The 14992-nt window shown below is 38.9% G+C and overlaps 1 protein-coding gene across 2 annotated transcripts in view; it reads left to right on the forward strand.

Moving 5' to 3' along the window:
* RERE (arginine-glutamic acid dipeptide repeats) overlaps positions 1-14992 on the forward strand; it is a 207233-nt gene that overhangs the window by 58486 nt on the left and 133755 nt on the right. For both annotated transcript variants that reach the window (XM_068414260.1, XM_068414261.1), the window contains exon 2: positions 2051-2521. In XM_068414260.1, coding sequence (XP_068270361.1) covers positions 2197-2521 — 325 coding nt within the window. In that variant the 5' untranslated portion in view covers positions 2051-2196. The remainder of the gene's footprint in view (positions 1-2050; positions 2522-14992) is intronic.

Genomic DNA, 14992 nt, shown 5'->3' on the forward strand with positions numbered 1-14992 from the left:
CTCTAGAAATTTAAGACATTTCTTAAGTCCCTGTAGACCATTGCTATCACTATTACCTACAACTGCTCTGGCAATTGACAGGTTCATTGTAGTCGTCTCGACTGGAGTTTTGTTGGATTCCCCTTGTGTGTTATCAGAGTGATGGCAGCTGCTATAAGGAGGAAAGAAAATAGAATCATTTCCTACCTGGATGATCGGTTCATTCAGGAAATGCCTGGGAGATTCAAGCCACAGCCTGAATTGTATCAGCAAAAGCAATTTGTCTCTCTGGCTATTTCCATTGCTGGAAGTAGTAGTCAACAGGGAAAAGAATATTGTAGTCTGAGATTCATGTAAGAGTGAAGAAACTTCAAATACACAGGATCATTGACTTCTCAGCTGACTTCTTAAAAATCAAAATAGTCTCTTTCCTTCTCTAATGTGGTTTCAGATGCTTCTTGTATGAACATTCAATCTTCTTGGGTCCCTGACTTCCATGCTCTAGCATTTTACACAGTGGACTAATTTCAGGTTGCACCAAATAATAGCTTCAGAAAACTTAGGAATTGGATGTGGGTGAACTCAGCTTTATCCTGAATTGGTGAACTAGGGAAAAAAGGTGACTTATCTTTGTGTGTTGGATGCAGCCTTCTTGAAATATCCTTCTTTCATGAATATTTACAGAACAAATGGTATGTTATGATTCTTGTTCAGTAGTAGCTGTAACTGTTCAGACTGCTGCTATTGAGCAATATTAAAAGGCACTTGCAAATGCTTCAGTAGGTGCAAATTCATCAGAGCCTTTCCAGAGAAGGTACCAAAAATTCTCATACATGTGCTGCTGGCTGTCACTCAGAGATGTATCATGCAACCTGTCAGTCCAGATCATTTTGATTTGGCCAATAGAAAGGACATTTTAAGGAAACTCTCGATTTTTAGTAAAAAGAATAAAGAATATAACTGCATAGGGCCAGTATTCTTTGCCTTTCATTTGACTAGGTACAGTAATAGTGTCCCATGGGGAATTAATCCAGACCCCAGTTGCAGGGTACTGGAGGGGAGTTAGTGAGTGGCTGGGTGGTGCTTGGCTGCCCACCGGGTTAAACCATGACAGCAGGCAACTGTTCTGTGCTCTTGGTTATGGTTTGAGGACCCTGACCCATAGGTCCAAGCTTGCCAATACTCTTATAACAGCAAGTCTGATTTTTTAAACTTATACTTACATTGAAGGTAAAAAAAAGATGCAGTTGACATTAACTTTATTGATTAAATGATCGGAGAAGTAAAACCATAGGATTATCTCTTCCATTCCTATTCCCCAGCAGGGAACTGAATGTGAAGGTGATGAGTTGTAAAATCCATCTCCGTGTGTTCTGTTATTGGTAAAGCAAGCATGAATATTTTGATATATGTACAAGCAGATTTTGTTGGTGCACTTGTAACTACTGTGGTTTGGTTTGGTTTCAATTAATTCATTCCTGTAGTCTGTGGATTACAGGTTAGCCCTCTTTTTGGAAAAGCAGGGTAGGGGGAAGCCTTCCTAGCAGATTGCCCTGGGAGGTGGCAGATGGCATTCTTTACTCTGGACCAGCTTAGCAGGGCATCCACTGCTGGTGGTGTGATGTAAACCACCACAGCCATTTGCTAAACTTTATCATTTGCTTCAAGAAAAAAAGTTATACTCTTCCTTTCTTGCACTTGCCCCTTCCTAAATGTTTTTGTTTCACTTGTGTGCTTCCTATTCAGCTTCAGGTATAAAATGGTATGTGTTCTCAGTGAGCACTTCCCATCCAAGAAGCTGTTATATTTCTGTAGTGAATAAAAGAATTTTCTTAAGGAGTTGTGAGATCCTTTTGAGGATGGAGAGAGCTTTCAAACATTTTACAAACACTTCATAAGTTATTTCTACAAATACTTCAAAAGACTGCCTTGTATTTGTCTTGTATTTTCCAGACCCAATTGCTTTAGAATGTGGGGTTTTCTTTGTTTTTAATTTTTATTTTCAGAAATTGAAAGAATTTTAAATATTAACATGGGCTTTTCCCCTCTTTCTCCCCCCCACCCCTTCAAGAACCTTTTTAAAACGCTGGGGTTGTTGGAGTGGTTGAATTTTTCCTGGATTTGAGTGAGAAATTCAGAAGACTGAAGCCCAGGCTCACTGTCTACCTTTCACGGAGGCCCAGCCGTGAGAGGACAGAAGAAGGCACGTGGCGAATCATGACAGCAGACAAAGAAAAAGACAAAGACAAAGAGAAGGACAGGGATAGAGACCGGGATAAGGAGCGAGACAAGAGAGACAAGGTGAGGGAGAGTGAGAACTCGCGTCCTCGACGGAGCTGTACGTTGGAAGGAGGCGCCAAGAATTATGCAGAAAGTGACCATAGTGAAGATGAGGACAATGACAACAACAGTGCCACCACAGAGGAGTCCACAAAGAAAAGCAAAAAGAAACCACCCAAGAAGAAGTCCCGGTATGAAAGAACAGACAACGGTGAAATAACATCTTTTATCACAGAGGATGATGTTGTATACAGGCCTGGAGGTAAGAAATTCTTATGTTTCCTTTGAAAGTAGTTGTGCACCAGAGCTACCAGTCAGTTGGCTGCAGCAGACAGCACAATGTGCCATCTGTTAATTTAAATGATGATTGTCCTAGGGGCAGGTTGCCACATTTCAATTGGAGATGAATATGGATATGCATGCAAAAGTTTTTGACTATATCTTGTAATATCTGATTTGTTGGAATGAATTTAACTCTTCTTCAAAAAAAGAGCCACCTTTTTTTGTTTTTGCTACATTATCTGTGTATCGTATGGAATCTTTGTCCCTGGGAATTTCAAAGCTAAATTGGATAGAGCACTGAGCACTGTGCTCCAGCTTTGAAATGAGACCTGACCTGAGCCAGAGGTTTGTCTAGGTGGCTATAGAGGTACATTCCAGCCTTTCTGACAAGTTTTTCTGTGAATCTGTGATTTCTTTGTAGAACTCCTCTCCTGTCTTCTGTTTGTGAAATATAAATCAAGTGACTTAAGATCTCATACCTATTATGCCATTGATTTCACCCCCCTCATCAATAGCTTGCTAACGCCTGTGCACAGCAGCTTAGTTACTGATCAAAACACTTGCTGATACTGACACTATCTGAGATGTTTTGGGGACAGAAGCAGAAGCTTGCGATGTGCTCTGGGTATCTTGGAAGTGCCACTTAATTACTGCCAAGTTCACATAAGGTTTTTAGGGTCTCATGTAAGGTTTCAAGATCTAACCTGTGGCTTCTGCCAGCTAACTTTTTCCTCAACATGAAATTGTACTTGAAAATGAGATTATTCAGCTGGCTGTATTCCCCATTTTTGAGTAAAAATTTCTGTGTTCATCTAAACAGCATTTTGGAAGTGTTGATTGCAGTTGTTTGTTCCACCACAAGGAATAGTTATGTTTGGCTTTACTGTTCAAAGCACTGGCTTAAGGGCTCTAGTAGCTTTATATTACTTTTCTGTAAAATGATCGGTATGCTGTAGTAACACTGCTGGAGCAAAACAGAGATGGATTCAAACTAAAAACTATGGAAATGAACGGGGTAAAACCTTGTCCGATTTTTCCATGAGGTGCTGTATATCTCAACTACTGAAATCTTGTCGTATGAGTACAGATGTCAATGTTTTAAATGCTCTGTCCAGTTGTTGCTGTAAATGCTCTAGAATTCTAGTTACACGTGTGGGCAGCATCAGCTGCAGATACAGATGGGCTGAAATTCTGCTGGTTTTGGAGGTGTAACATTCTGTACTTACAATTCCATGTGGAAGTTGTAGAGCCTGTTTTCATTTAGACCTACCAGCGTTTCTCAGAACAGCTTGACTATTGAAATGCTTCAAACATCATTTCAAACCATTCAAAAGATACATTTTTCTCTTGGTCAGGGCTTGTAGGTGAGTAGTATTTGTTGCTTGAGCAGTAGCAATAGGGAACCTGCAAAAGCGTCAGCTTTGGTGGCAATCTTATTTTCAGAGTCAGAGGATGAAAAATAATTGAGAAGCTGTTAAGAACAGCTGTTGTGTGGGCCCAGTAGTACAATGGATACGCTGGGTTTATTGCAGAAGGACTTTGCTTGAAGTTAAGATGGAAAATCAGTTTGCGATGTCAATTTTATCCCGTAGTAGGATGGAGAAGTACTAGCACTCGTTAACCTGTAGATGCAGTGCTTGGAGTACCTCTGATGGCTGGGTTACATATAGGGAGATGTATTTGTAGCTAAGGGGACAAATTACATAAAAATTAAGAGGGATTAAAAAGGTTTAAATTAATGAGACTTGCGCAGCAAGGATTAGAAAGGTGAAAATTAAAGGTGTGTGCAGAACGGATAGCTGTCTTCAGCTTACGTCTTCTAGGCTTTAAGGAAAGGAAACCCTTTCCATTCGTTTGATTCTTTCTCTTAAATACTCTGTATCTGATACGGATGAATGTTAAAGGTCTGTGTTTTCTTACTCTGAAGTCCTTGGTTAAAATCTCATTCTATGTTTACCCCATTGCTGTACAGTACTTAATCCACCACTTAATATCACTTTTTTCCGTGCTAGGCTCAGCAGCTATATTTGAGTAATAACAAATAAACTATAAATAAATAGATAATAAAGATCATTAGAATTTTTTTGAATGAAAGGTTGCACTGTACTGTTACTATATAAATACTGTTCTTAATTTGCATAGCTATAATGAATGTGTGCATAGCTTTAAACCATGTATTAAAATTTATTGAGTAGAGCTCAGACAACGCTATGCAATTAATCTTCTCTACTTTGTTGGAAATCACACAGGCCTATCCTAAAAGCCTGCTGGCCCACTTTCCCATCTGTCCTCTCAGTTTCCACAACCTCCCTCCCATTTCCTTCCAAGTCTAATCTGTTTGTTTTGTTGGTTTTTATTTCCTTTTTTTTTCCTTTCCCCTCGCAGTTCTTACCTTGCTTTTGTCAAAATGACTGTCATGGTAGCAAATTAATTTTTATTGTACAATATGTATTCAGATTTACTTACAAGCTTCTTTAGTATAAGGTAATGATAGTATAAGGTAATTGCATCAAGACTGAGACTGTGTTTTTTTCCTTTTAGATTCAGTTAGATGATTTAATGCTGAATTTCCTTCCACTTCTAGTGCAGATTGAGTGCCATGCTACTCCAGATAGCATGGGTGATCTAGTGGCTTTTGTATAGGCCCTGCTTTTGATACTTGATGAAGAGAATAACTTGCCTAGCTGGAAGAGGGAGCTATATGATGGAAAACAAATAGCACTTTCAGTTTCTGGCCAATGTAGTGAAAGATAAAAAAGGTAATGGTGATACTGTTCCAGAGAACCTTTTTCCCCTCCCTATTCTGGAGGGCAACAACATGCTTCAAGTCTTACAAGGATCTGACATATGGAGGTATTTTTCTTGTCTTCACCTTGTCCTTGAACATGGAGATTTTATTTTTAATATCCCAGTAAATTGCTCTTATGAAGTAAATGTGTCAAGATTCCAGAAAAATACATGGTAGGAATAACTGCATCAAAATAATAGCTGGTTATGTGTATGCTTTTGTTGCCATGTTCCTTGTTCTCTGAACTCCTGCATACCTTTCTTGCTGGAGGAAGCTGTATGGTCCCTGTCCCCTTCCACCCTCAGTCTGTTCAACATGTCAGGAATGGGTATTGTGATATGAAAGCCACAGAACTTGATACTGCGGATATTGTTGCTACTGAGCAGACTGCTTTAATGTCGTCGTGGTGGCACCTTGAGTGCTGGACTGGAAGAAAATTTGGATGAAAGTCTTAAGTTGATTTGGAGCCTCAGGAAAGCAGATGACTTGATACGTCACCTGGAGATGAGGACAATGTTGTTTGCTCTGCCTACGTAGAAACATTTAAAAGGATCTGCAGGAATTAAAAGGATTTATGAGGATCTGTTTCTACAGTGACATCAATAGCTATATAAACAGCACATCAGCCACAGGAATCAACGTGAGGTAACACAAGGTGAAATGCTTCTGCAGGGAGAGTAGTGTGTTATAGGGTTTCATCGTTTTATAGCAAATTGCTTTGGAATAGGTTACACGAGAGCCTCTTTGTTCTCAGTGTTTTAAGATCTGTGTGAAGCTGGCAGAAGAGGTGCAGAGTGTTAGATATGGAAAGTGTGGTTTGATATTGTGCAGGGAAAGAGGCAGAATTAGCTTTATGTGGATCCTGGAATGTGTGGCCTAGTGTATGAAAGAACAGGAATGTGTCTCTCATCACTTTGAGATATTTTAGGCAATCACTGTTTGGGACAGCTATTGGACTTTCTGGTTTAGTTGCCCTTTTTTTTTTTTTAGGTATGGGAAATCAATATCACTAGGATGAAAGTGAGATATTGCTACTGGAAAATACAACTTGAGTACTGACTTTTCTGGATTTATACGTTGATGATGGCCCTTTAAAATTGTGTTCGATTTCTATCCCTGAGTGCTGTTTAGGAGGCACCATAACCCCATAAGCTGTTACCTGGACAGAGGAGGAAAGAGAGACTGAATTTGCAGGTTGGATGTGCTGTTGTGAAATACTGCTGCTCAGTTGTCACCAAATGCATCAAAGTGAGACCTTACATACTTTTCACTTCGATACATTCTGTGATTATAGCGTATGTGGCCATTTTTCAAAGGGAGCACTTCAGAAGCCATGAAATAGTTTGCAGTCTTCAGTGGCTCTGGTTTGAAGCCTGCAGGTGTGGGGTTATTGCACTACCACAATGAGAAAATAACAGAAGATGGTGGGTCATCTTTTGTGAGAACCTGCAGGCCTGACATCAAAGCCCGTCCTATGGAGTGTGGCCGGTGGAGTTCCAGTCACAGTGGAACCAGAATTATATTTACCGAAGATCTAGTCAGACTGAGATTTCTTCTAGCTATCTTAAAATCCACGGTCAATTTGGTTAGCAAGCGCTAGGGCTTCTAAATTTCTAAGCTTTAGTTTTTGCTGGCTTAATTAATTGTTAAACATTCCCTTTATTATAAATGCGTGGAGATGTTTTGCATTGTTGTAACTGAGGAGATTGCTGAAATCGTTGTTTTAATGTAGAAACCTCCATCAGCTTTATAAAAATATAAACAAACATATAACAAATACTTATATATAAATATATAAACAAAACCAAAGTGCTCCCTCCTTCCGTTTACTTTGTTGATAAGTGATATACTGGTATTTGGGTTGAATGTTGGTGAAATTGAAATGCAGGAATTTGGCTCATGCTCTGACAGGCTTGTATTTGATATTGACCCATGTGTTTATTATTCTAGATGCTGCCTTCTATTTATTCTGACAGCTTTACCAGCTGACAAAGGTGGCCATGCCAGAATTAAATATAAAAATACATATAATATGAAGATTTTTTTTTTTCTATAAACCTTGACATTTTGGCAAGTGATTTTTCGGCTGCTAAAAAGCTGGGAGGTGAGGGGCAAGTTAATTCTTTTCTCAGTTTTAAAATTTGAATTTTATGCTTGGACAGAAGGAAGAAATGCAACAAAATCTTCTTTTCAGCTTTTAGGAGGTCTTTGGACAAACTGTTTTCTGTCCATATTGCATGGGTTGACTAAGTTTGTCATGGAGATGTGTATTTTTGCATGTGTGGTTTTGTCTTCCCTCAAAAGCTTTATAGTTGAAATGAGCATGTATTCTAACATCACGCACTCTGGATTTCCCTCTTCATTTGAAAGTCTGTTGCCATCGTGATACTAATTGAAATAATCAGATAGCTGGTGACAGACTTTCAGGTGCTGTAAATCGGAGTAACCTCAGGAGCTGTGCTGCTCAATGTGCTCCTAAGAGTTCCCTTATTTTTCACACTTGCACCACTGTTTTCAACCTTGCTGCATATGTGAGTAGCAGTGAGGAAACCTCGTAACAATCTTTTTTTAGAAGAGGAGTTTAAGACTTGTGTTTCAGTGGAAATAAATGCATTCTTTACCCACTCCTCCTTTAGTAATTAAAAGAAGGGAAAATAAAAATAGAGAAAAGGCCTGGATTAGTAGGTGAGTCTTCAAACATGTCAGGAGGGTTAATAAAATGCATAAAAGCATCACAGAAGGATTTTCTTTGAAGCTGATTGAAGTCTGTAGAGAGCTCTTTCCACATGCAGCTGAAACATGATTGTTCTCTACTGTTGGATATAACAGCGGTTGTAATTAGTTTTTTTAATCAACATTTGAGATTTTATGAAAAGTGTGGTTTTTAAAGGTCAGGTGAATAAGAAGTGTAGAAAATAATGAAGGTTACATGACAGCATACATAGACTACTTAACTGCATGTAAGTAATTTTCTGTCTGCGCTGTTAGCATAAGCAGAAAACATAAGCCAAAGTGGAAAAAGAAAAAAAGACGATGCATTTACTGAGTTGATATTCACTCTTAAATGTGGCAAACATTGCTCTGCATGTGGGCAGCTGTTGGGGCTTGACAGATGGAGTCTTAAGTGCAGATCAAGGTTGATCTAGTAAATGGATTCCTCTGGCTTTGTTTGGCTTTTGTGTATAAATCATGAAGAGCAGCACTAAGGAGGTGAGTGTACCAAGGGGTGGGGGACTGGGGACATTGCTGGTCTATCAGGTAGTTTTTCATATAGTCTTTGTTATTACATGAAATTGTGGCAGTGTTTTCATAACAGATGAATTGTGCAAGTGGAGAATTGTAGATAAGACTTTCTCTCTACGGTTATTGTTAATACTTTGTGAGTCACCCCTCTGTGTTCCATCGTAACAGAACATGGGTCACTAACAAAAGGAGCTGTGCTACCTCTGACTGCCATGAGCAAGTATTACTCAAAGTAACACGGATTATGTGAACTCTATAAACATGTGCTGTGTACTGAATGAACTTCATAACATGTTCCCTGAGAAGCCTCTAATGCAAAATAAAAACACTTTATAAAGCTGTGGTGTTTTGGAGCTGTTATAGGATGAATGTGAAACTTCACATGAACACTTGTTGACATAATTTTTTTGTGTGTGTGTGATACAACAGCTATAGTTGAAAATCTGTGGTAACCGTGGGTGACTGTGGAACACAGATAAGAGCAGTTTTGCAGACTGCATTAGGGGATTATTTTTGCAGAGGATGAACGTAGAAAGATTTTAACCTAAGCAAAAAGTAATGCTTCCTGGGGAACGCAGCATGCCGTTGTGAAATTAGGAAAATGGAAATTTTGAAATAAAAAGACAGTGGGTGGGAAGCAACTGTGGAAAATTGGACTAAGGGGAAGGAATTCCTTGAAATAGTGGTTTTCAAGGAGAGTGGAGTTTGTGGCCGTAGTAATTGTTCATGGCCTGTCCTCAATTTATTTCAGTTAAAATAATTTGAACTTCTAGTGTATGAATTTACCAGCCCTTTTTCTTACTTTTACTCTGTGGAAGTTACAATGTCTTTTATTGGCCATTAGATGAAGGAGTGTTTGCTCAATTAAAATGGCAACATCTGTGTATGCAGTAAGCTAGAGTCTCATTTTAGGTTCTGGACTGGGAACGATGCTACAGTTTCCCATGTAGCCCAGCAGTTTCCTTGATACCAGAAGATTGCTTTAACTTTTATCTGGACATCTTTGTGATAAATTGGGGGAGGAAGGGAGGGAGTGAAATTTAATCTGTCAGAATTTTGATCCTGGGACTAACCTTTGCTGCTTCATTTTGGAATACAGGTTTCGTGAAAATATCTTGTATAAGGATTCATGGGGGATGGAGGAGAAAGCTCATAGGTGAGGGAGATACTTCTCTACAGGTTTGACACTCAGTGCCACATGTAAGCAGGCTAAGTGAAGAAGAGTGTGTTAAAGTGAGACTGCTTATTTTTTATTGTTTCCAAGTGGGCCAGAAAATGGAAGAGGTTACATAAAACTTGAGAATTGATGAAAATAAATTCTCCTTTAAAAGTTATCTCCATTTTCATGTTAGTGCTTGATGGACCAGACTGGTAAGGTATTTGTCTGTAACTGCATATATTCTAACGGATCACTGAATTATTTTTTTCTGTAATATCGTAAATTTTGGGCAACCTATTTGGTTTTCCTTTTGTCCTAAAGAGACAGGTTTATATAAACAGTATCCGGTAGCAGAGCGTGTGTTGCTCTAAAGAAGCATCTCAAGTAAATTGAGCTACAAATGGAAATATTTTTGATTTGCTTCTGCATTGGCAGGAAGAATGGATCTATCAGGTCTTCTTTTTTTCTTCAACGTCCAAAATGTGTTATGCATTCTTTTACCAAAAGCAGTAAAGATATTTAAAGCAAAAAAGGATCAGAAACTCTGCTGTAAAAGGAGTGGCTAGATGTACATGAAAACCGATAGAGATTGAAGACTTCCGTTTGTATTGTTTGTTTGGGAAAGTAACATATCTAAATGTAGACAGATATTTTTCTTTGGCTTGAAAATTTATGCTTGTATCTTTACTGTGGTGATTGTACTCCCCTTAATAGTGAGGAAAGCATTTTTTTTTCTTCATGAAATGGGCATTTCCTATTTAAGCAGCTGACTAGCATACTGGCATGATCATTATGCTTTAAAAAGAAAGAAAAAAGGTAACACACCAGTGTTGAAACAAAGTAAATACACTTCTGTAAGATCCGCTTTACAGATGCTGCACTCATCTGTTCTGTATAAAAGGCATCTCAGAGCTATTTACAAATTTAAACAATAGGAAAATACTTTTTTGTTTCAGAAAATACGTATTGATTTTTTTTTTAAAATACAGATGTTTTCAGTGCTGCTAGGTGTTTGCAGGTAGGTGAATATCAGGTTAGCAGACAATAGGGAGAATATGACCTAAGCTTACTTGACAGGAGTGTCTGTATTTGCATCACAGCAGGCCTTGAGGCAACAGACTGCAGTATTTGAAATACAGTATTCTCTGAAAATCATCCTCGCCCAAGTGACACATTTAGTTTTCCCCTTCTGAACATGTATTTCTGTTCAGGGCTGCACCAACAACTTATAAAGTGGGTTACTCTCTATTCATTTGTCTAATCTGGAAGATGAAGTGATGGGCCAATTACTAGGGAAATAGTAATGGCTGTAATTTTTTTCTAGTTGAGGGCTACACAAATAAAGCCCATCCATATTTTGATGAGGTATTGTAGTGTGTTGCACTTCAATTATGAGAAGGGTAGCTAAGGGAGAGAAGTTAAGCAACCATTTGGTGTTTGTGGTAGGCTTGGGAATAGAAGAGTTTTCTCTTCCAAGTCCTCTTGGTGTGCTTGTTTTGCCTACTAGAGCATGGAGTTATAATTGTGCATGGTCCAACAGAAGAACTTCTTAAACTCAAAGCCATGTAGGGACACCAGTTTTCATGTTAAGTACAGCTTCATGAGCCAACTGTATACTGTAGATGTCTTCTAATGTCACCATTGACTCATCACCAAAACTTGGGAAGCACAAGGGAATGGAAAGTGCATGAGAACCAAGATTCTGTATCTCAAGTGGTACAGAATCTTGATCCCTAAATCTCTTCAGGTTTGTGTGTGTGTTGGCCAGTTGTGTGCACTATTCAAAGACATTGTGGAGTTTGTTCAGTTGATTTCATGTGGACTGTGACAACTTCTCCTGTTGTTTTCTCAAGGCTTATTATTAATGCTTGCATTTAAGGTATCAGAGGAAATATTCATAGCCATTGTTCAAGTGCGTTGTAATTTGTGCATTAAGGATTTTTTAAACAGGAAAAAAAAGAGCTCAGGATATGTACAAAAGTGAGGTCATGTAGCCATGTGGTACGTTTGTGGTGCTGCTCATCTTTTGTGTCTTCCACAGTACTTTAGAAATGAGTGTCCACGAAGAGCTATTGAAATGCATCCAGCTCAGGTTTGAGACAGGTGGCTGCATAGGCATTTGTAAAATATCTGTGAGAAGTGTTTGGAGCAAGTGTTGCACCTCTAGCCAAAGTTTTCTGTGACCTTAAAAGATCAGAAAAGACTGTCTTAAGTGGCACGCGTGCAGTAAAGCTTATCTCTTGCTAAAGAAGGAGCTCTTGGACTAACTGGTTATTTAATTAATTTTTTTAGTGGCCTACACTCTTGTTTCCACCCCTCCTCCCTTTTCACGTATTTAATTGAAAAAGAAAAACAATTCTAAGAGAGGAGGATACACTAGCATGAGTTAGTGGCTGAGCATCTACACTGCCTGCTTTCAGTGTGGCATTTTTTGGTAATGCTACTTTCTGGATGAAAATGTTTGGTTTGTATCAAAATGGTTAACAGAGTATGTCTGGATGCATCTTGCAAGAACTGTATAGTGTTGTGGACATGCATGAAAAGAGCAGAAAAATAATTGGTGTGGGAAATCATGTAGCTGGGTGCCTGAACTGCAGAACAGTTGCTTTTATAAAATTGGGAACTGCAGACTACAATTAGCTGTCATTAATTTTGTTGAATAGAAATATGTTCCATTTATTGTACAATCAGGAGCCAGGCTTGAATGAGTTTAAATAGATGAAATCTAAATTATACTGACAGTCCATTAAACAGCAGCAAAACCCCTTAAAGAAAATGGATTCGCTATGATACCAGTTTATAATAAAATCATTTGCCAAATAAGAACTATAGTCCAGGCAGCAGGAATACTCCTGTGAGTTTCAAATGAACACAGTAAATTGGTTGAACCATTTATTGCAGAACAGGGCTCTAGCACATTGTTTTCTGACAAGGAGCCAGCAGCGTTGCTTGAAATCTGCTCAGCAGGATGTGACACTAAAAGATCAGACTAGCAATTTGTTTGTTGTCAGCCATATGGGGGGAAGAGGCAACTGTATAGCTCCCTACCTGTCAGTGGGAATATTTTTCTAGTTAAAACCATGTGTTTGTCATTCCCAATGCATTCCTCCCTGTGTTCCTGTGTTTGTTACTATACCATCATGCCAAATGTATTGCCGTAGTTCAAGGTCTGTTTTCATTATTGACCTTTGTTTTCAAGGGTTTAGTAATTTTCCTCTATTTGGAATACAGGCAAGTGCAGATTTCGGCATTTAGAATTCATTGAATGTTGCAGATATTTCTCTCATCCTTTAAAAGGTACCACTTGGTTATTAATGATCTGTAACTGCTAATATCTTAATTTTTCTGGGTGATGGTGGTGAAGGATTGTGGCATGTAAGTACATGGAGATGAAGAGCCCTGCTGCTTGGGGCTCCCACTAGTTCTGGCTTGGGCACAGGTATTTCTGGAGAACAGTTTGGAATTGCCTGATCGTGCTGCTTCGCTGGTTGGCAGAGGGCACTAGGACAGCTGAGCCTTTTAGTTTTAGACACCAGAATAGAGGAATGTAAATATCTTAATTCTGGGAGGTAAACATCCTTTAATTATTTACTTATCCCACAACTTGTATTCAGGGTATAGGCATATATACACACAGACACATTAAGAGTGTCTTCCTCACTCTTAAGTCCTTATATATATGACTTTGTAAAGTCTATAAATAAAATTCTGTCTCCCAAAGAATTGAGGTCCATCTCAATAAACAGTTGGATTTCTTTTTTCTTTTTCTTTTTTTTTTTTTTAAAAAAATCCAGGATCTGATGAAACAAACCTGTTTTAGAGGGCTTGTCTGGACACTTTCTTTTACAGTTTCTCAGATCCAACATGAATTTTTACTGTGATGCTACTGAATCTTTAGACTTAAAGAGAGCGTTGGGATAAGTGCTATCTCTACGTTAAGTGAGAAGTAGTGGATGTGGAACAGGAGTGTACATGTGTGCTGCAGGGGTAAGTATACCTGAAGGTGGGATTTTAGCACACTGATTGAATGGTTGAAGTAGAGCATGTGTTACTACTGAGTACACGAGCCTGATGATTCGTCTGGTTGGTTGTGACAGTGTAAGAGCTTATGCATGAACTACTCCAAGTTGGTGTCCGACGAGCTCCCCCAAGTTGTACCTGAATTGTTAAGAGTGGTTTTTTTTACACATCTGGCCTATCATTTTTCAGAACCTCTAACTCCAATATAGAATATCTGAAGGAAAGCAAAATGAGGGAAAGAGTGCATAATCTAGTGAAATACTGGCCTGTCAGATCTGGGAAATGGGTGTATATTTGGAACTCTGGTTGCTTACAGCTACACTGTGAAGTCTGAGCTTGTTGAGGTACGATGGTGGGGGGTTGTAGACAATTCTTTTGACAATGGCTTTCAAGGAATATCTTTCCTGGAGAAGTGTGGTGCTGTGCAGAGCCTAAGGCTTTGTTTCTTCAATGATGCAAGTGTTGACTCATTAGGTAGCACATAAAAGGAGTCTAATTGTGAGGATGGTTACTACAGAAACTGCAGCATTTAAGTTGAAAAGGTTCATGTGTTCAGGATGCGGTTGGTTTTTTTTCCCTGAAAAGATCTTTAGTCCGTGTTTTGGAGCTGTAATTTTAACAGCAGCTTTTAGTGTGGGAATATTAACGTAACCCTTCAGAACTAGGGCACATCTGGTGAATATCACAAGCCCAAAGGCATAACGACTGTGTACCATGTGTCGTAGAAATACTTCCTCTCCAGCGGGATGTTTTACACAAAATAGGAAAGTAAGCAAATGCACTCGTGGTTGGAGACAGGCGGTGAATCCCACGAGCTGTGCAGGGAACTTAAGATTTCTTTGCTGTATTTTGCCATTGTAGTGGCAAAGGTTATGGAAAGCCCTTTTTTTTTTCCGTTGGAGAGCTTGCTAGTTTGACACCAGTACTCTGTGGTGTAACAGATCAGATGGTTAACTTGTCTAGGGTGCCCCTTGGAAGCTGACACGTGGATGTTATCTTGCTGTGGAGAAAGCCAGAGTGTGAATTTATAGCACACCCATTTCCTGCCTGGTTACTTGCTTCATTCTTGCTCTTATTTATTAATAAATGCAGGATGATGTGAGGATGACCAGCCTTCAGTAAAAGAAATTAACTTATACTTTGGTAAGTGTGTAAGGATGTTCAGAGCAACGATTTTTGCTTGCTATAGTTCATCCTATAGTTTACTTTAGTCGTTCGTTTTGCTGATTTTTCACTGAGTG

The sequence above is a fragment of the Nyctibius grandis genome, chromosome 17 (genome assembly GCF_013368605.1).
Source record: "Nyctibius grandis isolate bNycGra1 chromosome 17, bNycGra1.pri, whole genome shotgun sequence".
NCBI lineage: Eukaryota > Metazoa > Chordata > Aves > Nyctibiiformes > Nyctibiidae > Nyctibius > Nyctibius grandis.